The 22,882-nt window shown below is 40.0% G+C and overlaps 1 protein-coding gene across 1 annotated transcript; it reads left to right on the top strand.

Annotated features, from left to right (window-relative positions):
- Window positions 1–1,856: 1,856 nt before the first annotated feature.
- On the top strand, window positions 1,857–22,548 carry LOC131409374 (alcohol dehydrogenase 1-like). The gene is made up of 9 exons (XM_058546465.1): window positions 1,857–1,874; window positions 5,196–5,297; window positions 8,106–8,244; window positions 10,039–10,126; window positions 10,268–10,487; window positions 10,687–10,947; window positions 12,109–12,237; window positions 13,031–13,185; window positions 22,524–22,548. The coding sequence occupies exons 1-9, from the start codon at window positions 1,857–1,859 to the stop codon at window positions 22,546–22,548; spliced, it is 1,137 nt and encodes a 378-aa protein (XP_058402448.1).
- The last annotated feature ends 334 nt before the right edge of the window (window positions 22,549–22,882 follow it).

The raw sequence follows: 22,882 nt of genomic DNA, 5'->3' as shown, positions 1-22,882 counted from the left end.
TTCTGGACCCAAATCCAACCTAGAAACCAGTCTCTACACATAAAACAGACAACAAAAAAAGGGTGTGCACACTAAGTTCCCAATGAATTATACAAACAAAACTCCCCTCGTTAGTTGTGTGAAGAGAGAGATAAAGAAGGGTGAAGGAGAAACCCTCCCAGTCAGACAGGAGACAGAAAGAGCAGCAGGGAAACAGGAAGACACCTGGAGTACTAAACACATATTCGTTTGGCTGAGGCAAACAATTGAATGAGGGGCGATAGAGATTACATAAACACACACAACAGCTTTTTATCTGCCAATTATTGGTGATACAGAACCTCGTGCGTTGACCCACAGTTGTGGTTAGATAACCACTTATGGGACAGCATTAGGAAATGCTAGGAATGAATACCTTTGGAAGAAGAAAAACAAATTACAACAGCCTGAAATTCAACTTTATCTGAGTATCTTAAGGCTCAATTCTATTTCTCTCTTTTTTCATATATTGTTTTTCGCATTAAAAAATTTCTTTCTATAAAGCAATAATTATGCAGTTCACATCTCTGAAGCACTTACTATATTCCAGGCATTGTGCAAACTGTTGCCTACAAAAATGTGCCTCATCACATGGCCTTCTCCCCTGTCTGCATCTCTTTGTGTCCTCTCCTCTTCTTCTAAAAACACCAGTGATATTGGACTTAGGGCCATACTAATCTGGTGTGACCTCATTTTATCTTAACGCAACTAATTACATCTGCAAAGACCCTATTTCCTACTAAGGCCACATTCTGAAATTCCAGATGGACATGAATTTAGGAGGGACACTATTCAACCCACTGTAGTCCTTCCTCTGGCCTCCCAAAAGTCACATCAATCTCCCATCCCATGTGCAAAATGCGGTTACCTCATCACAATATCCCCCAAAGTCTTAACCTATTCTAGAATTAACTATCAATTCTAAATCTCATCTAAATATCTTCAACTCAAAAAGTTCCAAATCTTATTATCGGGTGTGGGTCAGACTCTGGGTATGATCCTTCCTGGGGCAAAGTTCCTCCCTATCTGTGTCCCTGGGAAACTAGAAAAGGAGTTAGTACAATGGCAGGACAGGCGTAGGGTAGACATTTCCATTCTGAAAGGGAGAAAAGGGAAGGAATAAAGGAGTCTCTGGTCTAAAGAAAGTTCTCAACCCAGTAGGGTAAATTCTACTAGGCTTCAAGGCCTGAGAATAATTTTCTGTGGCTTAGTTCACCCTCCAGCTCCAGGGATGCTCCACCCTCTGGCCCTGTCTCTCTGGCCCTGGCATCCACAGCTGCACCCTCGGAGTCACTTTTCCTTTGTCTTGAAGGGTAGCACATGTTTGTAGCTGAATAGTCCTATCAGCCCTTTTCCTGTTGCTAGAATCCCAGAGGTCTGACAGCCTTCCTTCATTTCATCCTGTCTCTGGCCCCTTCAGTCCAAATTGACAGTGTTTCTGCTGATATAATGGTCTCAAAAATCTTGTCACTGTTTGTGTATGTCAAGGGGATCCACACTTACACAAAAGGGTTTTCACAGATCCACCTTGGATAACCTCATTTCTATTCCTGGCTTCTGCCACGACAGCTGACTAGACCCACGAATAACACATCTGATCTCTTCAGCACAGATTTGTCCAGCCACACCCTTGGCCCTGTTTCGAAGCTGCACTAGCTAGATCGTTAAGTGCTGGTTCCTTTTTTCCCATGTTGATCTGTGATTGTGTAATAACTTTTAATGACTTTGACTATGTAAAAAGTACACACATCTGGTCTAGTTTTCCCAGAAGCAGAGTCTAAGAAGTAAAGTTTTCTTGGATATACCTATAAGACACCAAGGAAACCAGAAAATTCATCATGGACACTTTGGGCAAAGTAAGTGCTAACACTTTTTTCTTTTTTCCTTGGTGAGGAAGATCGGCCCTGAGCTAACATCTATTGCCAATCTTCCTCTTTTTTCTGAGGAAGGTTAGCCCTGAGCTAACATCTGTGCCCATCTTCCTCTATTTTGTATATGGGATGCCGCCACAGTGTGGCTTGAGGAGCCATGGGTAGGTCCACTCTCAGGATCCAAACCTGTGAACCCTGGGCCGCTACAGCAGAGCGCACGAACTTAAACACTACACCACCAGGCTGGCCCCTTGTGCTACCTTTATAATATATCTGCATCATCTTCATTAGTTACCCAAAAAGTGCAAGTGAAACAAAATTAGGACATCATTTCTCCAATCAGATTATCAAAGATTTTTAAGGATAATATCCAATGTTTTCCCACCTGTGAAAACTCGTGCACAATGAGTTCCACTGCTGGGGAAATAAATTACTAGAAACTTCTTGGGTGAAAATTTGACAGTATTGTATCAGAAACCTTAAAAATGTGCCTATCATTTGATCCAGAAATTGATTCCGAGGAAATTAATTATATATCTTTTTACAAACAGGTCAACTGCAGCATTGTTTTTAAGAGTACAACATTGGAGGCAACATATGTCAAATACTAGGAAATTGATTAAATAAGTTGTGATATGTTAGTCAATAAAGTCCTAAGTGGTTATTCAAAATTACCTGCAAACTATTCACAATGCTCAGGGGAAGAGAAGACCAGAGAACAGCACTCTCAGTATGAGTATGTAAGCACACATGCACACACACCAAATATTGATGGGAAGGACTCCAGCCAAGTGTGAAAAATGGTAATAGCTGGGTGCCAGACTTGCAGTTTCTTCCCCCTTTACCCTTGTCTGAGTTCTACAAGTTTTTTGCCTTGAGTGTGTAACACTTGAAATTAGGAAAATTTTTTCATAAAGTATATGTTTTTATTTGAGTTTGGTAGGTAAAAGCAGAATTATTTTATCTGATTATTTTCTCCCCAGAAAGAAGTAGTATTTTCTATATCACTTTATTTGAACATCTCTTGTGGCATTTGTCCCTTTCCTTTGTGTTACAAGACATATATTACCTCCTCTATTGGTATCTAAATTTCTTGAAGACATAACAGATTTACTCAGCTCAGTATATTTTACAATTGCTAGTGCAGTAACCTGCAAATGGAGCATTCATAAAATTACGAAGGGCACTAGTACCACCAGGTAGCACAATATGTCAAAAAGTTAAAGTACTCAGATCATCGAGGTGCTGGTGCAGAGAATAGACAGAAAGATAAATGGAACAATAGAAACAGCTTCCATAGAGAAACCCGGAAATATGAGAACTTACATAGTAAAGGTGCTAATTGAAGCAGAAATGAAAGAAACAATCAAGGCCTCATGCTGCGACAATTCATTTAGATACTATAACTTCACTTCACACTACAAAATAATTTTCAGTTGGATTCAAGAGTTTAATGTTTAAAAATCAAACTATAAAAAGCTAAAAGACAGGCTAAAACATATTTATTTGGTCTCTATATGGAGACAATTTTCAAAGTATCAAAATGGAATACATAAGAAAGGAAAAGATTTTTATGAACCAAAATTTTAAAACACGTGTGTGTACCTATAACTTTATAAAAAATTAAGGGTCAAAAATCAACAAGGGAAAACCATGTATGACAAATTGACAGACAACAGGTCACTCTTTTAATGAGTAAAGAGGTCCAATGATTAATAAGAACAGCAAGATGCCAGTAGGTACATGAAATATATGACCAAACACTCCACTTAAGAGGCAAATATCTATAATTAACATTGTGGGAGATCAAAATTGGACACCTCAAATTATGTTTCTTTACCTTGATTATTTTCTCTGAAGGACATTTGACTTTCCCCTCCCAAACTGCCTAAAGAATTTAACATAGAAGGCCTGTTCCAGGAAGGAGCCACTACCATATGACGGCTGTAGTATAATGTAAAATAGATGTGATAAGAAAGGCACCAACAAGCCCATCTTATCAAAAATTCTGTCTCTCCAGCCATGTTCTCTAAAGGTGGCCCTGTAAAGAGTTGTCTGACAAATATTTGCATTTCCATCTCCATGTGAATTGTCTTCTTCCCCTCTGAAATCCCAAACCACTACCCGAACACCCTCCTTATCTTGAGCTGAAAAATACTTAAGTGAACAACTTAGAATGATGAGTTGCTCAGTTTCTATTTTCTGAGTTTCTCCCATGTATACATGTTATAAAGCTTTGTTTGATGTTCTCCTGCTATTCGGTCTCATGAGTCAACTTAACTTGTAGCCCAGCTAGGAAGGACCCAGAGTGGATAGAGGATAGTCTTCCTCCCCTTCAACATAAACATAGAAAATATTCAACACCATTAGCATTCAAAAAATACTAACAAGAAGAAGTAACTAGTTTTTTCTGCCTGTCAGATATTTTGTGGGGGGGGGTAGTTTTTTTGCTGAGGAAGATTTGCCCTGAGCTAACATCTGCTGCCAATCTTCCTCTTTTTGTACGTGAGCCGCCGCCACAGCATGGCCACTGTCAGACGAGTGGTGTAGGTCTGCGCCCATGAATTGAACTCCGGCCACCAACGTGGAGCGCACCAAACTTAACCACTAGGTCACTGGGGCTGGCCCCAGATATTTTGTTTTTAATGACCACAATCAATGCTAATGAGAATGGAATAAATGATGATGATATACATATTCTTTTATCCTTCTAGAGGCTGTGCCAAATTATTCAACATTTCTGTAAAGAGACTTGTCAATCACTTCAGCTCTGACAATGTCTCTTATCTTTTCCCAAGTAATTCTCACTTGAGGAAACCAGGCAAGTCAAAACAATGAACAAAGCTGTTCATCACAACACACTTTATAATCATCGAAACAGTGGAAATAATTACACACTTAGGTGGTCACTGATGAAGCAAATTAGCACACACTCAAAGGACAGAATATAAAGGAGTCATTTGATATTGATTATTTTAAATGATACAAAGCATTTTGAAGTCATGGGAAAATTCTTATGAACAAGTAAATGGTAAATGTTCGATATATGGTGGCTATTATTAGAAAAAAGCAAAATACAAAATTGCTTATATGACATGATCTCAACTGTATGAAAATTATCTCAAGAGACTAGAAAAAAATGCTAAAATTTCAGCTGCTTGTGTCTGTAATTGCAATGATCTTTGTTCTGATTCTTTGCGATTTTTGCATTTGTAAAATTATAACAGGTAAGTGTCATTTGTATGATCAGAATAGAAGTTAAATGCTATCCCTAACTGATGTCATTTTACTTCCCTGCATCAACAGACACTCACGTACCAGGCAGCCATTGCCTGGGAGACAAATTCTCCCCTTTCAATTGAAGAAGTGAAAGTTGAGCCACCAAAGGCTGAGGAAGTTCATATTAAGGTAAATTTAAGTCTTTTAACCTTTACATTTGAGGCAAATGAAAGGAAATCCTGTTTTGTTTTATATATAAAATATATATATAATTTACATTTTTGGTCTGTCCACTTTTCTTAATAAAAGAAGCATTTTTTTTTCTTTTTTCTCCCCAAAGCCCCAGTATATAGTTGTGTGTCATAGTTGTAGAGTTGCAGCTTTTCTAAATGGGATGCTGCCTCAGCATGGCTTGATGAGCGGTTAGTAGGTCCACGCCCAGGATCTGAACTGGCAAACCCCGGGCTGCCAAAGCGAAGCACACGAACTTGACCACTACACCACCAGGCCGGCCCCCAAAAGAAGAATTTTTAAAACTAAGATAAATGAATAGAGTTAATGACTGTTTGAGACAATCTTAATAATTGTATAATATTGGTAGTTCACCCACCTATTACAATTATTTTCTAATTATTAAAATTTTTACTTAAATTATGTAATATCGTAGGCCTATACACTTCACAAAATGACCTCGAATGAGTTTTAAGTGTTAAGTTCTTTCCATTTTTGAGAGAAAGAGGACAAGGAATGCATTTCTCTATGCTTCTATGATACAAAGTTGGTATCAACAAAATATACGTTCAGTGACTAACAGACTAATTATCTGTCTCTCTTATTTTGTGCTCATACATTAAAATAACCTCAGAATTTTCCTGAAAACATGCACCATGTGGAAATCTCATTTTCCAGGAATGAGCAGCTAGGACTCCAGGATGGCCTTCAAGATGATTTGAAGGAGGGAACAATTAATTTTTGACCAGAGCTTAGACCAGTGATGGGAAAACACTGACCTGTCAAAGCCCCTTGCCACTCTAAAATCAGCCTCTCAATCAGTATATCTCCAAGTTTACAAAATCATTAAATATCCAAGATCAAGAGTACTATCACTTAGAATCTTGTTAAACATTAAATTTTCCTATCTTCTAATTTAATACCAGGAAATTCAACACTTGATTTGACGACTACAACAAATACTAAAAGCCATATGCTTCTAATCCATACCATATCTAATCAAAGCAGAGGCATAGGAAGACAGTTGGAAGATTAACAGAGAAAAGGAATGACGGCAGTTGGAAAGATGCCAGAAGGCAAAGGCGATGGAGGGAAGGAGAGGAGTAGAAAAAGATGTATGGTGAGTGAAAGACCAAACAGGAGAATATGGGAAGTAACACTAAATAAATATCAAGTCCATGTCTGGTGTTACGCTAAGGACTTTGTTTCACCCATGAGAGAAGGTAAACAGGAAAGTGATAAGAATGTACACAAAGGAAGGAGGTTAGTAACTGAGTGCTATTCAGAAGCTATATTTTTCTATTTATCACCCATCCAAACAGCATTTAATTAGTGCTTATTGTGTACTGGTCACCATCTGATAAAATGTTTACTAGTTAATTAGCCAATAGTCTCTGTTCTTATACTGATATGTTTCTTAACTACAAAGGCTACACCCTAAATAATAAATGCAGAATAGCCCACCAGAGTGGAAGCTGCAGCAGCAAGGACCCGAGCCCTGGATAAAATCAAGGGTAAGAACTGGATCTGCCCCTAAGAACAGACGATCCTACCTCCAGCTTATGCTATAGAGGCTTCCCACAAATAATTGCATATTCTTATTTGATCTGTAGGACAAAACTAATGAGATTCTAGCCTGCTGTATACCTAAAATAACATGTCTAGCCTTTCAAGCCTTCAGCCCTGGAAGCCACTTTAGTACTGTGGGAACAAAAACCAAAGCATATTTCTCTCGAGTATATCTTCTCACCCATTTGTCACAGTTATATCACAGCTGTTCCCAGTGTCCTAGCTATAATGCTGCCTCTCTCACTGCAGATACTGGAGAACTGGTCAGTATGCTTGAGTTTATGCTTCTCTGGCTGTATTGCAGGCAGAACAGTAATACAGGGGCTATGGTACATGAAATGTTTCATTTTTATGATCAGTGTAATTGGATTGGGCCTATCCACAGACAAAAAAAAACTTAGGCCATTACCTAAGAAGTTTTAAAACTTCTCAATGTCAGTTAAATATTGCAATGGTTAGTTTCCTTAACTTAAATGTATTTTATATTATTCACTTAAAGAATGTTTTCAATGTACAAGTTTAAAATTTTAAGAATCTATTTTCCCAGAACATGGGAGAAACAGTCCACAATATTGGGCCTAAAATTCAGTGTTTCTCAATGGTGGTGCTATTGATACGTGGTCAAAAAGTCCTTCATTGTAGGGGCTGGCCCCGTGGAGTAGCAGTTGGGTGCTTGCGCTCCGCTGCTGGCGGCCCAGGTTCGTATTCCGGGCTCCCACCGATGCACCCCTTGTCAGGCCATGCTGTGGCGGCATCCCATATAAAGTAGAGGAAGATGGGCACGGATGTTAGCTCAGTGCCAGCCTTCCTCAGCAAAAAGAGGAGGATTGGCATGGATGTTAGCTCAGCGCTGATCTTCCTCCCAAAAAAAAAAAGTCCTTCATTGTAAGCGATTGTCCTCATATTTCAGAACTTTTTGATGACGTAGGTTGCACAGAGTAGATTTCAAATGAGCTAAGTTTATTACCAGATCTGGACATGCACCTCGTGACTTTGGGAAGCCATTCTAAGTTTTCAAATCTCCCTTTCCTCACCTCTAAATTGGGGGTGAAAAGACCTGCCCTGTGCTCCTCTGTATGTTGTTGTAGGGATCAAATGAGATAATTCATGTAAAACATTTTTTTAATATTCAGTCTCAGATAAAAGACAAAGAAAACTTCCAAACCAATTGATCCTTGGTCACTTATTTCAATGCAGATGGCGTCTTCAGGGATCTGCGGTTCTGCTGATCATGTGCTAAAAGGATTACTCCCCCTGAACTTTCCTTTAATCCCAGGCCATGAAGGAGCTGAGATTGTGGACAGCATTGGTGAAGGAGTGAGCTCAGTGAAACCAGGTAGGAAATGGGGCCACAAAATCCTTCTCACCAACAGCCTGCCAAAGGGCTCCCCTTGCACAAAGGAGGAACTTACAATGCATTAACGTATTTACAGAAGAAATAAATTGGTTTACCTCTGGATTCTCCTGACTCTTCACATATCATGATACCAAATGTATCCAGTGATTCCAAGAGTTGCACAGTCTCCCTGTTGTCATGTCTAGCAACCCAGAGGGGCGGTGGCTAAGCCAAGCACATACCCATAGCCAAAGGAGAGTTGACATAGGACTAGTGTACTTCTAAAGAGATTGAAAGCTCCTTAGGGGTAGAGACTGCTTCTTTTATATGTTTGTGTCCCCCACATGCTTAGCACAGTGCCTGTCCCAGGGTTAGAATGCATTGAATGTTTGACAAATGAATGAATGTTCTAACCAACTAGAATATACAACTTAAATTTTCATTAACAGGAAGATAGTGATATTTCAAAGAATCAAAGAAAGCAAGTATATGCTCTTCCCCAGGCATTTCTAAAAGGATCTTGACATAGCTATTCTCAGCATGTCTGAAATGATCAGAACGAATAAGAGCAATCACACAGATTAAGAGACTACAGAAGCTCACAGCTTGGAGCCAGGCACACACAAAGAGGTTTAAGAAAGCGCAGGATCAGGACATTCGCGAAGCTATCACCAGGGTGTTCATTTAGCGAGCAGCAATGGAGTGCCTACCACCCATCTGACGCTAGGCATAGTAGGAGGGACGGAAGTTAAAAGGCCTGTTCCCTACATCCCCAAGAACATTATGCAAATAGGAAGGATATATCCTCTAACTCATCTTCAGCTAGAAAAATTCCAGCGGAAGTTTTGTGGAAAATGGTGAGTATTTGAAGGGAAAGGACAAGAGAGCAGAACTTCTCCTGAATTTGAAATCCAGCACCTTTGGAAATTTTTAGGGCCAGTGAAGGTAAGAGATGCCTTATCTAAACTTACAAGAGATTTTTAATGCCATCTAAGCTCTGTGAGAGGCCAAAGGGGAGTCATCTCTGTGTTATAACAATGTGTAAGGACCGTGTAAAGACAATGTGGTAGACTTCTGATCACGCCTCCTTAAGTCCCTGATGGCTGTGTTATTAATTTTCTTCTCGGACCCTGCCCAGCCTGTCACCCTAGGGCCCAGGAGGGCTAGCTAATGACTGGCTGCAAACATAATCAATAACTTCTCCAGAACTCTGCAACCTAAAAACCACCCTCAGCAGTAAGTATTCCAGAAGCAGCCTTGCTCTACAGAGGGAGAGCAATTCCTTTAATTCTCTGAAGTTAGCACATCTTAGAACTTAGCCCCACTAAAGAAAACATGTTAGAGGCCTGCCAGGATCAGTGTGCCATCATGGTCAGGAACTCAGTGAAAGAGCTCTGCAGTGATCTAGCTGCGCCACTATAGGCAGGTGACAACCACCGTGAGACTTCAACCCTTCAAGTGGAAAACAGAATGGTTAAACTAGATGACACCTCTAAGGTTCATTCCTGGTTTTATTATTCAATTTCCAGAGTAGGGGAAGCAGACCTACAACTATCTATCCAGCAGGGAATATCCCCACATTTCCATCATTCACTCAAAAGAAAAATGGAATTTCTAAAACCGGGTTATATTATTTCTCCTTCAAAACAACCGTGGATAATGTTATACTGGCTGCCGTAATCTGTCCACAGCAAGTTTTCAAGCCATTCAATGAATTTTTATAAACATACTATTGTCTTCCTGTTCCAATGATATTTTAAACTAGTGATCACATTAACTCCTTTCTGGATATAGGAGACAAAGTCCTCACACTCGTTGTTCCACAGCGTCGAGAATGCAGTTCCTGCTTGCACCCCAGGGGAAACTTCTGTGAGAAGCAAGAGTGAGTAGATCTGCCCCTCACTCTGTCATTACATCACTCATATTGTACAACACTGATCTGTAGCTAAAGGTGCTCATTTCTCTTTACACCTCCGTGTGTCTGTGCCGGTGCCTGTGCTGTGTCCACGTCACTGTAGAACAGCATTCTACCTTCTTCTGGATTAATTCTGGATGGGACTAGCAGGTTTACCTGCAAAGGAGAAAAGATTTACAACTCTTTCCACACAAGCACATTCACTAAACATACTGCTATGCCTGAGATTGCAGTGGCAAAAATTGATGATGCTGCTCCTTTGGGTAAAGTTTGTCTCATAAGCTGTGAGGTGCCTACAGGCTACAGGGCTGCTGTTCACTCGGCCAGGGTGAGGAAGGTACCTGTGTGTTGGTGTGTATGTAGAGATTTCCCTGGAAAACATCTAAACTAGGCTAAATCAGTCCAAATGTTTCAATTGGTGTATACAGTTCCAAAAGTCTCAATGGCTGTTTTTGTTTGTTTATTTTCTTAATTACACATGTGTCCAGGTTTGATTCCTAATATGAACATGTCTTGTGCATTTGTAGGTCACCCCCGGTTCCACCTGCGTGGTCTTTGGACTTGGAGGAGTCGGCTCAGCCGTTGTCATGGGCTGTAAAGCCTCTGGTGCCTCCAGGATCATCGGGGTTGACATCAATGAGGAGAAATTTCCCCGGGGAAGAGCATTAAGGGTCACTGATTGTCTCAACCCTCGGAACCTCAAGAAGCCTGTCCAGCAGGTGGTGGTGGAAATGACGGGCTTTGGTGTCGACTTTGCCTTCGAGGCCATCGGACTTGTGGATACCATGGTATGTGGGCTTGGGGCACAGCAAATAGATGCTTAGTGGGTGGGTACACGTTAAATATCCACATGGAGATAAGTATAAACTCTCCTGAACATACATTTTGGAACTGTGGACCCAAGACCTAAAAATAGAACGTAAATTCACTCTAAAACATTCATTTTGAAAGTAAAAGCTATATGTACTTAAAAATATGTCATTATGGTATACAAAGTTTAAACATGCAAAAGGCCACCATACCAGTATTCCCTTTTCTTTATCCCTAGCTCTTTCTTCATATATACGTTTTTATATTTAAATATGAACATTATTTAATTCATGTAAGATATTTATGTCTGTCCTATATCAAAACCATTTATTCATTTGAAAATGAGCTCCTATGCACTAGTGTGTTAAGTTCTGGGGACGTAAGTGTGAATAAAATAGGCACCATATTTTTGGATCTTTCAGTTTAGAAGAGAGAAGGTAGACATTCAATACATTTCGGTGTGTACCAAATGTACTTGAAGAACAAAGTAGAAGTAGTGATGTGGGCAACAGGAAAGAGACAAACAAGGCAAAATGGAGGAAAGGGGAAAGAGAGCAGAGTTAAGAAGCAGAAAAGGAGGTAAAATAGATAGATAGGAAGAAGTACACTGTACATGCTTAGAAAAGTGATTTTTTTAAATGAACTTTCACATGCACGTATTTTGTTTTGTTTTAATAGAAGTAAGTTGGACAGAGAGTCATGGAAAGTGAGAGGCTCAGGCAAAGAATAGAGTATGTGGCCTTTGAGGCAGTAGGTAATTTTCTTTAATAAACACATGGTACTTACTATATGCCAGTAAGTGTTCTAAATGTTTTAAGAATGATAAATCACTTAATCCTCATAACAACTCTATGAAGGAGGTAGCATTATTCTTCTTCTTACAAATGAAGAAACTGAGGCATAGGGAGGTTAAGTAAGTTGCCTAAGGTCACACAGCTAGCAGAGCCTGTGCTCTTAACCACCAAACTCTACTGGTTCTCTAATGAGATCCCATCACTGGTGGTGCTGAAGCTGAGGTTGAAGTAGCATCTGCCCAGGGAGAGGTTTGAAATCTAGGAACTCCACAATTCCTTCTGCCTGTGGTGGTACTTGTTATTTATGTGTGGTGACATGCTTATGGTCATCATTTTCATTATCAGATTGCTGCTTGGGACTCCTGCCACCTGAGCTATGGTGTCTGTCTGATCGTTGGGTTGGCTCCATCAAATTCACAGCTTTCCCTTGATGCAGTGAAGGTTATCTCTGGACGGACGCTGAAGGGGGCGTATGTTTAGGAGGTGGGTCGTTGAACAGAAGGGACCAGATAGTTGCTCTTGTGAAATCCCTTTCAACTTTGTAGAAACATGGAATTCAAAATTCCTCTGCTTGGGAAACACAGCTATAATGGTAGAAGTCTCCAAAGACTTCTCCTCCAACAAATTGGTATATTTTGCAAATTGATTTTAGTTAAATAGGCTTTTTAAGTTTGAACACAATTTTTATCTTCTGCAAAATAGTTTTTGGGCTTGTCTCGTGTTTGGAATAATTCGGTCAACTTTGGTTCTGCACTGGTGGATTCAGTTGATTGTGCTACTTTAAGAGCAATACTCTTTGGATAATGATATGCACCAGCCTGGTGTTTTAGCACTGGTTTTTGTCTTCCCAGAGAAGCCTTTATTTCTGAGAAATATTGACCAACAGCTCTAGTAAATTAACATTCCCATCTCCACTCACTCTTCTGATGGTAAGTTCTCACGCCGTCTTTATGTGTGTGAACAGAGAGAGCAGAAAACGGTTGTGCAATGGGAAGCCCAGGAGGCGGGTTGGGGACTGCTAGTTTAAAAGGGCCGTTTTTCAACTCAGTAGCATGTGAGTGTTGACCCCATTTTTCTCCAAAGGAGTTCTAGGTAACAGAACTGTCTGTAGCAGCCACGCTTAGCAATAGCAGTCAATGTCTTCTGATGTACAAATGAATTATCTCTCATGTTCCATGGCAAATTTTCAGAGGAATACTTTACCCATCTCCATGACTTACTTGATTTTTTTCCTTGGTTTGGTATTTCTCAAATCTCATTACAATAGCCTTTTTGTCTTGCAGATTATAAAACCAGAGGCTGTATTCCGCAACTAGTGACTGATTACCTGCAAAAGAAAATTAATGTAGATCCATTAGTAACCCATCAGCTGCCTTTTCACCAACCCCACAAAGCTTTCGAGTTGTACCACACTGGAAAGACGTGAGTGTTTTATTCCATGATCTCCTGTACCCCGAACCCACAGAGAAAATGACTCGTCAAACATTTCCAAGTGGTTTTGTGAGAAAGAGATGGCTACTTGGACCTTCGATATCTTTCACACACTCCCCCTTATTTCCTACTGTCACCAGGATAAGGAGAGATTTTACCTGCAGGCCCCACTTTGGGAACTATCCACATCAACCTATTTCACAGAACTGTTTAAGAATTCAGTATAACACTAAGAACTGCTCTACCCCACATTGGTCAATTTTGCGTTATTTTTCTGGTTAGAGAAATGATCTAGAATAAATGAGTTGACATTCATTACTGGAGTCATAAATTCTTGCAAGGAATCTTACAGGCGGAGGTTTAGGCTCCACGCAGGGCACAGATTCTTTCTACATCATTTCTGACAGATGGTCAGTCTGCCTCAGCTAGCACACCTTCAAGGATGGAGTGTTCACTCAATGTGTTCATTTATTCATTAGACGTGTATTTAGTGATGGCACACTATTTGCCAGGACTGTCCTAAGAGCTGGACACAGCGGAGAACAAGCAACAAGCAGTAAACGAGGAATTACTCCTGAAATAAATGCTTTGATTTTCTCGTTCTGATTCTAAGCACATCTCCTTCCCACATTCTCTCCTCCAACTCTACCTACATCCTTTGCTTGCTTAGCGATTTTTAAAAATTTTTTAATCTAGGTCTTTACATTTTACCCTGCTATACCTTGTTGCTTTTTACCTTGCATATCAGCCCATTTAAATCAGGAATGAAGAGCCAAGAAAACTCATCTGAAATCTTAGAAACAGATTATGGAGGGTGGGGAGAGGAGACCTAGCAGGCAGTAGACACATTGCAAAAGGAAAGGAACCAAGGGAATCCATTTTTTCTTCCCTAATCAGACATGGGGCTACACTCTGGGGCTGATGGAAGCTGATCAGAAGCTACAGCGGAGGGTTTGGAAGTCTCTGTGGTCATGCAGCCAGAGGGAACGGTGCCCAAAGCTGGGGCCTTCCTTTCACGGCTGATGTTGGATCCTCCTGTCACCAATCAAGATGGTGATATTTCATGCAGGTTGTCTTGACATGAGTACAGCCATGTTTGGCCACTCCATTGACCTACAGCCACCAGCACAAAAAGAAATATAAAAGCTGCTTTCTGCATGGTGGAAACTGGCCCTTCTCCCATGGAGATAGTTGCAATGTGTAAAAATTTCAAGGCCTGTCGGGCGCCGCAGCCTGGGGCAGACTGGCCATCTATGCTGGGCTGGGACGATAAGCAAGGTAAACAATGCACGTACACAACTACTGGGCTGGGACGATAGCCAGGGGGTGGGGCTCAGTGCACGTATGCCACTGATAACCATTTGTGCATGGGAACACTAGATGCTTGCTCTGAAAAAAGCTCTGTAAGTGCTTACTCTGGAAATTATTGATGCTATAAAAATCTGCTGGAGACTGAGACCTGGTGAGAGTTCCACCTGTGGAAGGGACGCCTTGCCCGGGACGTGTGATCCTTGCCCAGCCATGTTGATTGACAGGACTGTCCCAGCAGTGGGGTGTGGACGTTATGAGTAACTGATTTATTGTGAAGTAATTGATCTGACATGTTCTCTTTTCGGTCAACCTGGTGTTTCTCTTTCCGGTTGATTTGTGTCATTTCCCTTCAGTCGATCTGGTGTTTCCCTTTCCGATCGATCTGATGTTTTTCCCTCTTATTATATGACCTATTAGAATCTGCTGCTATCTCAGCCGATGTGGATGTTTTCCCTTTCCAGTCAAGCTGGTGTTTTTTCCCTCTTATTATTTGACCTGTTCGGATCTGTTTGCAGACTGTCGCCTTTACTATCCTCTATATAATAAAATATACCTTCAGTCCATTTGTTTGGAGTGGAAAGTTTCTTTTACGTCTCCAGTCGAATCCCCGAACCTCTCATAACATAATTGGCGCTGTGAGCAGGATTCGCTTAAGGAGATGGCTTTCCAATTCAAACGAAAGGAAACTGAAGCCAAGGTGGAGGAGATCCCAGGATGGGAGGACCCTCCCTTTTGCACTCTGGCTGGGGAGTGGGCTTGTAGGGCAGGGTTATGTGAATCTTGGGATGTTCGTCTGTGACGATTTGAACCGTTGGATGTGACCAAAGCTTTGCAGACGATGGAAAGAAAAAAGAAAGATGATGTTTCTTTTTTGACACGACGAGGTTGGTGTTTATTGACTGCTTATCGTCGGGCTATAGAAGATAGGGATAAGATACAGAGAGAGAAGGTACTCTTGGAGAAAGAAGTTTCAGATTTACAGTTTCGACTGGCTATGATTCAGTGTCAATATCATACACTGGGAGATCAGGCTCACAACTACCAAGCTATAGCAGAAAATGCTGCTGTAAGAGTGGCCAAATATAAATATAGAAAGAGGAAAGGAAAGGTAAATAAACGAAAAGTTCACATGGCCATAGCATCGGCCAGCCCTAAATTGGACCCTGACACATGGGATGGTGATATCTGGGATGATGATTCTGAAGAAACTGATTATGAGGAAGAGAAAAAACCGCCCAAACGCACAGAGGCACGTCCTCTTCGCCGTCTGTGGATGGAAATGGATGGTGATCATCCTGTAAGGAAGGATGTGATTGAGGATATTACCCAACCAGAAATCTCTGATATCGTAGCCCGGGCTATGCAAAAGCCTGGAGAAGCCATTATAACCTGGCTTGTTCGCCTATATGATATGGGCGCCATAGGAATTAATCTGGATGCAGGAGATGCTTTTAAATTTGTAATTTTGTCCAATGATCCAGTAATACGGGGAGCTTTCAGAGATTGGAGCATGAATGCTCACCCCCCAAATGATCGTGGACAAGACACTGATGGTACAACTTTATTGGCTCTTGCAGTAAAAAGAGCTCAAGATAAATACCCCACGGATGATATGTGGCCGGACACTAATAGACCGTGGTACACTTTAAAAGATTCTGTCCAAAAGATGAGAGAAGAAACCATGAAACGGGCTGTGTTTCTGGGGTGTGGTGAAGCTTTAAATGAAATGACTTTAAGTGTCCAGATGCGAAACAAGTTGATAAAAACTGCACCTCCGGCATACAAACAAATAATTACAACCCTTTTCATGAATGAAACTGAAAACCCTATATCAACACTTGCAGATAAGATTATGCAGCTGGCAGACTTGGCAGACTGGCAGACAACTGAAAACTCTCCAGGAAGGGAAAAAAGAGAAACATTCTCTAAAAAGGATAAAATTACTCAAGGTGATATGTTTTTGGCTCTACTCCAGGCAGGAGTACCCAAAGATCAGATTGATGGAGTTGACACTAAAGAATTATGGAAACTATATAAAGAAAAAGGGCTGAATGTAAAACAAATAAATAAAAGGGACAATATAGAGAATGCTTCCAACCTAGTGCCTACTGTACCTAGTGCACCGCCTCCTCCCTTGGATCCTCTTCTTGCTGACTTACGTGATTGAAGGGAAGGTCAAACCTCTGTATCAATTAGTGCCACTATAAGAAAAGATATTAGACCACATGTACCAATTAAAATATTTTGGAAAAATGGATCTACCACTAGTGTGCAGGCACTTGTAGATACAGGGGCAGAGGCCACCCTTATCTATGGGAATTCAACTAAGTTTCAAGGTACATCAATTCTGATAACTGGATTGGGGGGAAAAGAAATCCAGGCAGTCACCACTAATCTTTCTATCCAAATTGGGCAACTACCCCGGCACACATTTCTAGTCATGATTGTGCCCATACCAGAATATATAATTGGGATTGATATTCTAAAAGGATTGACGTTAAATTTGGCTGATGGACGATACCAATTTACTGTCTTTTCATATTAATGCTGTAATTGTGGGACGTTTGCATCATGAAGTAAAAATTCCACCTGCCACACAAGTGGTCAGTCAAAGACAATATCGCATCCCTGGAGGACAGCAAGAAATATCTGAGACCGTAGAAGATTATTGGGTTGTAAAAGTCCTTCACAGAGTAACTACAGCCTGGAATAATCCTATCTGGCCTGTTAAAAAAGGTGATGGGACATGGAGAATGACTGTAGATTACAAAGACCTAAACAAATTGATTCCGGCTATTCAAGCTGCCGTCCCTGATTTGATTACTCTTATAGAAAAAGTACAATGTTATCCAGACACTTGGTATACTGTTATAGACTTGGCTAATGCTTTTTTCACTATACCTATACCTAAAAGTGTCCAAAAACAGTTTGCTTTCATGTGGCTGGGATAACAATATACCTTTACTAGACTTCCTCAGGGATATGTGCATAGTCCCACTATCTGCCATCGACAGGTTGCTGAAAACTTGGCAAAGGTACCTGCTCCCGATGATGTCCAAATAATACATTATATAGATGATATTATGATCCAAAAAAAAGAAAAAAAAAAGGATACAACAACAGTTAAAAAAAGTAATAGACACGCTTGAGGAGGATGGATGGAAAACTAATCCAGCTAAAATTCAGGGCCCAAGTTCAAATGTTAAATTTTTGGAAATACTTTAAAATAATAAAAAACAAGAAATTTTACCTAAAGCTAGACAAAAGATATTGGATTTTGCAGCACCTCGTAACAAAAAGAAAACACAAAAGTTTGTTGGATTATTTGGATTTTGGAGGGCACATATTCCACATTTAAGTCGGCTCCTTACACCTTTATATAAAGTTACCAAAAAAATATATAAATTTGAATGGAAAATAAAACAAAAAAAAAACTTTTAAAGCAGCCAAGCACGTTATTCAGACTACTTTAGATCTATGGCCAATTAAACCGGGACCCATTGAATTACAGATAGATGTCATTGATCAGTATGCCAGCTAGAGTTTATGACAAAAACAAGGTGCCCGACATTATCCTCTGGGATTTTGGAGTCACAAACTTCCTTGTTCCAGTAAAGATATAGTCCTTTTAAAAAACAGTTGTTAGTCTACTATTGGACTCTAACAGACTCAAAAAGTCTTACCCTGGCACATGAGGTAATTACGCAACCCCAAATACCCATTATACAATGGATTCATAGCACGCCTGTTACTCATAAAATTGGACATACACAAAAATTTAACATCATCAAATAAAAATGGTATATTCAGGATCAGGCCAAACCTGGCCCAAAGGGGTTGTCTCTATTATATAAACAAGTATCTCAATATAGCAGTGACCTGACTATGTCGCCTAAGACTGGTATAACAAAATCTCCTGTTAAATGGGGTGTCTCATATGATCAATTGACATAAAAAACAACAAAAACATACTTGGTTTACAGATGGTTCTGCCAAAATGATATCGGACTCATGAAAATGAAAAACAGTTGCCTATAACCCATCCACACAACAAACAATTGTCACCACTGGAGATAATATGAGTAGCGAATATACTAAACTTTATGCAGTGTATCAGGCACTTCAACAAGAACAAGGGCAACAATGTCATATATATACTGATTCATGGGCAGTGACACAAGGTCTGACAACGTGAATGCCACAATAAAAAAAATGACTAAAAAATTAATAATAAAAAAATATGAAAAAAAAATTATGAAAAGACATATGGTTATGATGTCAAAACACAATTGTTACTGTATTTCATGTTAATGCTCACAATTCTTTAATTTCTACAAAACAAAAACATAATTCTCATGCTGGTCAGCTGAGACAGATTCGTGCAACATACAATCTAGGTTTAACAAGATGGGTCCACGAGAAGAGTGGACACTTGGGAGAACAAGCTTCATACAGGTGGACACAACAAAGGGAAATCCTCGTCACCCATGATGATATTGCCACTGTAGTACAATAATGTCAGTTATGCCAACATTTAAATAAACAGGGAGTTCCACACCCCTACCAAGGTCATATCCAAAAGGGATTATTTCCCGCCCATACCTGACAAATAGATTTTATTGGACCCTTGCCAAATTCTTGCGAATATACTTATACCTCCACTGCTGTTGATACATATTCTGGTTATTTATTGGCTATGCTGACTAAAGTAGCCACCCAACAGAGTGCCATAAAATTATTAGATACAATTAAGTTATATTTCAAAACACCAAGACAGATTCAGAGTGACAACGGTTCCCACTTTACAGGTGAGTTGATTCAAACTTATACAAAAAAAAAATCATATAAAACGGATTTATCATATACCTTATTACCCCCAAGCTGCAGGCCTCATAAAACAAATAAATGGATTGCTTAAACAACAATTGAGGAAACTCAGTCATGGCTCATTAAAGGGGTGGCACAACCGTCTAAGTACTGTTCTAAATATGTTAAATGACAGGCCACTAGGCCCTGATGAGACTCCTTTGTCAAGATTATTACCAACAAAGATTACAAAAGTGGCAGCCGCCACCCATGAGCTTATGACCTTAATATATTGGCCCCTGACGCAGTCTGCTAAACCGCCTTTTCGTGCCACGGCCGAAGCGGCTGGATTGGATTTATCTACTGTTTATTCTATTCAATTGCCCCCTAAGAAATAGTCTATAGTCCCTACTGGGATAGGGGTACAATTGCCCAAAAACATCTTTGGTTTGTTAAAAGGATGCTCTGGACTAACAACAAAAGGTATTAATGTACTAGGAGGAGTCATTGACCCAGATTACAAAAAAAAAATAAAATTTATATTATATAATGGTAATAACACAATACTAACTATAGAGTCTGGGGAACAAGTAGGACAATTATTGGTGCTTCCCCTCCTGACTCCAAATGTGTCACAAGGACAACCTCCAAGTAAATTAACTAAAAGAGGAATACAAGGATTTGGGTCTACAGATGGATGAAAACCTGAAACAAAAGTGTGGGTGACACACCCACCCAATGCGGCTCCCCATACCACAGAAATAGTGGCCCAAGGGCCCACTACAACACTCATAGTTATATATCCAAAAAATAAACAATTATATCATGTTCCTAAAAATTCTGTTTCTTTACGTGAATAGATATTCCTGCTGTGTTCGCTATGGTATGCTACACTTCCATGTCTGCTGCAGACCTCCACACCAACTAATATCTCCGTAAGACAACCTTTGACTCTACACTGCTGGACCAACTGCTCTACACCAGGGGGACCTATAACCTGGACTATGAATGGGCAAAAAATTTGGTCTGAAAAACATCAAGCAACTTCTCGGTATAAGCCTATATCTGATCAATTACACAAAACTAATTATAATTTCTCTATTACCCTGCCTTCTGCTACCCTCTATGATGGCGGCTGGTATTCTTATATCAAATAAAAAAAGGGGAATCCGGATTCCCCATTTCTTAAAAAAACTCGATTTGTTATCATCCTTCCTAATGCCACTACTCCTCTTAAAAACACTAATCTGTGGTTACATTCAGCTCACACAGTTCTAAATAAAACTACTTTTTGTCTTAAAAACAGTAATAATCCTTCCCGACTTCTACAAACTAATTTATTAGGCCTAGGTGTTACTTTATCTAATATGTCACATGTTAAAGTCACTATTTCTTCCTCTTTAGTAACTATGCCTATATCAGGAGTGACTTCTACCACATATTATTACATTGATTGTACATATATTCCATTCTATTACAAGAAGACTATCCCTGTTAATATTGCTACTTCCTCACAACTGTCTGTTGGGTATTTCCGGTTATGTGATAATACTACATACTCATACATTCCACCTCACACATCTGTTACATGTGATATTGGCCCAATAGTTCCTCTTATGGCTGCTTTCCCTACCAAAAATTCCCGAGTAAGACGAGCTCTCGCTACAGATTGTGACCCTCATGTTAACCTTCTTCCCGTCTCTACTGTGGCAACGCTTGCCGCCCTCCTACTACCTGATCCTGGCTTGATTATAGACAACCATCGTCAGATTAAACACCTTTCCTGCTTGCTGGCACATGTAATGAATAATACCGTTAGAGCCTTCTTAGCTATATCTCAGAAATTACAAGAACTGCGTAGAGAGACTCTTATACAATGAGCCGCTTTAGACTATTTGTTTCTTCTTCATCAAACACCTTGTACTAAAATACCGGATATATACTGTTTCAATATATCAGATCAAACTAATGTTATCTTTGATACTATCCATGATTTACAAGATCAAGTTAATAATATTTCATATTCTAAGGAATTATTTGATTGGTTACCTTGGGGTTTGGGTCCTTTATTACAAGATAGTTTTATAATTATTATAGTCATTAGATTTTGGGTTCTTGGATATGCCTTATATACTTATATACAAAATTCTGTATCTGTAAATATATGTATCTGTACATATAATGTCTTATGGTTAATGGAGACGGCCACAGGCAAAAATATCTTGACATGAGTACAGCCCTGTTTGGCCGCTCCATTGACCTACAGCCACCAACACACAAAAAAATATAAAAGCTGCTTTCTGCGTGTTGAAAACTGGCCTGTCTCCCATGGAGATAGTTACAATATATAAAAATTTCAAGGCCTTTCGGGCACCGCAGCCTGGGACAGACTGGCCATCTGTGCTGGGCTGGGACGATAAGCAAGGCAAACAATGCACGTACACAACTACTGGGCTGGGGGGGGAGCTCAGTACACGTACGCCACTGATAACCATTTATACATGGAAACACTAGATGCTTACTCTAAAAAAAGCTCTGTAACTGCTTACTCTAAAAATTATTGATACTATAAAAAACTGCTAGAGTCTGAGACCTGGTGAGAGTTCCACCTGTAAAAGGGACGCTTTGCCCAGGATGTATAATCCTTGCCCAGCCATGTCGATTGACAGGACGCTCCCGACAGTGGGGCATAGATATTATGAGTAATTAATTTATTGTAAAATAATTGATCTAATATATTCTCTTTTCTGTCAACCTGATATTTCTCTTTCCGGTTAATTTATGTCATTTTCCTTCAATCGATCTGGTGTTTCCCTTTCCGATCGATCTGATGTTTTTCCCTCTTATTATGTGACCTATTCAAATCTGCTGGTATCTCAGCCGATGTGGCTGTTTTCCCTTTCCAGTCGAACAGATGTTTTTTCCCTCTTATTATTTGACCTGTTCGGATCTGTTTGCAGACTATCGCCTTTACTATCCTCTATATAATAAAATATACCTTCAGTCCATTTGTTTGGAGTGAAAAGTTTCTTTTACGTCTCCAATCAAATCCCCAAACCTCTCATAACACAGGTGAACTAAGGCGAAGGTGGAGTTGGGCATGGGGATAGGTGAGCAATGCAGTCTCTCATGATGTGGTGCATGATTGCTTTGCTGAAATCACTGTTTCTCAGGCAATTCAATCATTTTATTATTGCACTTTTATGTTTCAGTATCCGCTGTGTTCTGCTGTTCTGAGATCTCAGAAGATAAAAGGTTCCGGGGCATCCTTAGGGACTTCCTTCTTTTCCTGGTTCACCTCCCTGATTGTTCCAGAGCAGTGGAAAGAGGAGCATCGGTAATGGGAATGCAGTGAGATTGTGCAAAATGAAATGTGTATCTTGAATAAAGTTATAATGAAATAACTTCTCAGAGAACAGTTGTTCTATAATTCATTCCGTGACTTTAAAAAGAGAAATGATGGAGTTTAACTGATGACACTGTTGATACGTCCATCAACCCACCTGATCTCTGTCATCAGTCCATGAAAGTTGTCACTGAGTTACCCCTTGTTCCCATCCTCAAGGTACCT

This window comes from Diceros bicornis, chromosome 8, assembly GCF_020826845.1.
Source record: "Diceros bicornis minor isolate mBicDic1 chromosome 8, mDicBic1.mat.cur, whole genome shotgun sequence".
NCBI lineage: Eukaryota > Metazoa > Chordata > Mammalia > Perissodactyla > Rhinocerotidae > Diceros > Diceros bicornis.
Note: the sequence above shows the minus strand (reverse complement) of the source record. Positions and strands in the feature narration are given on the sequence as shown.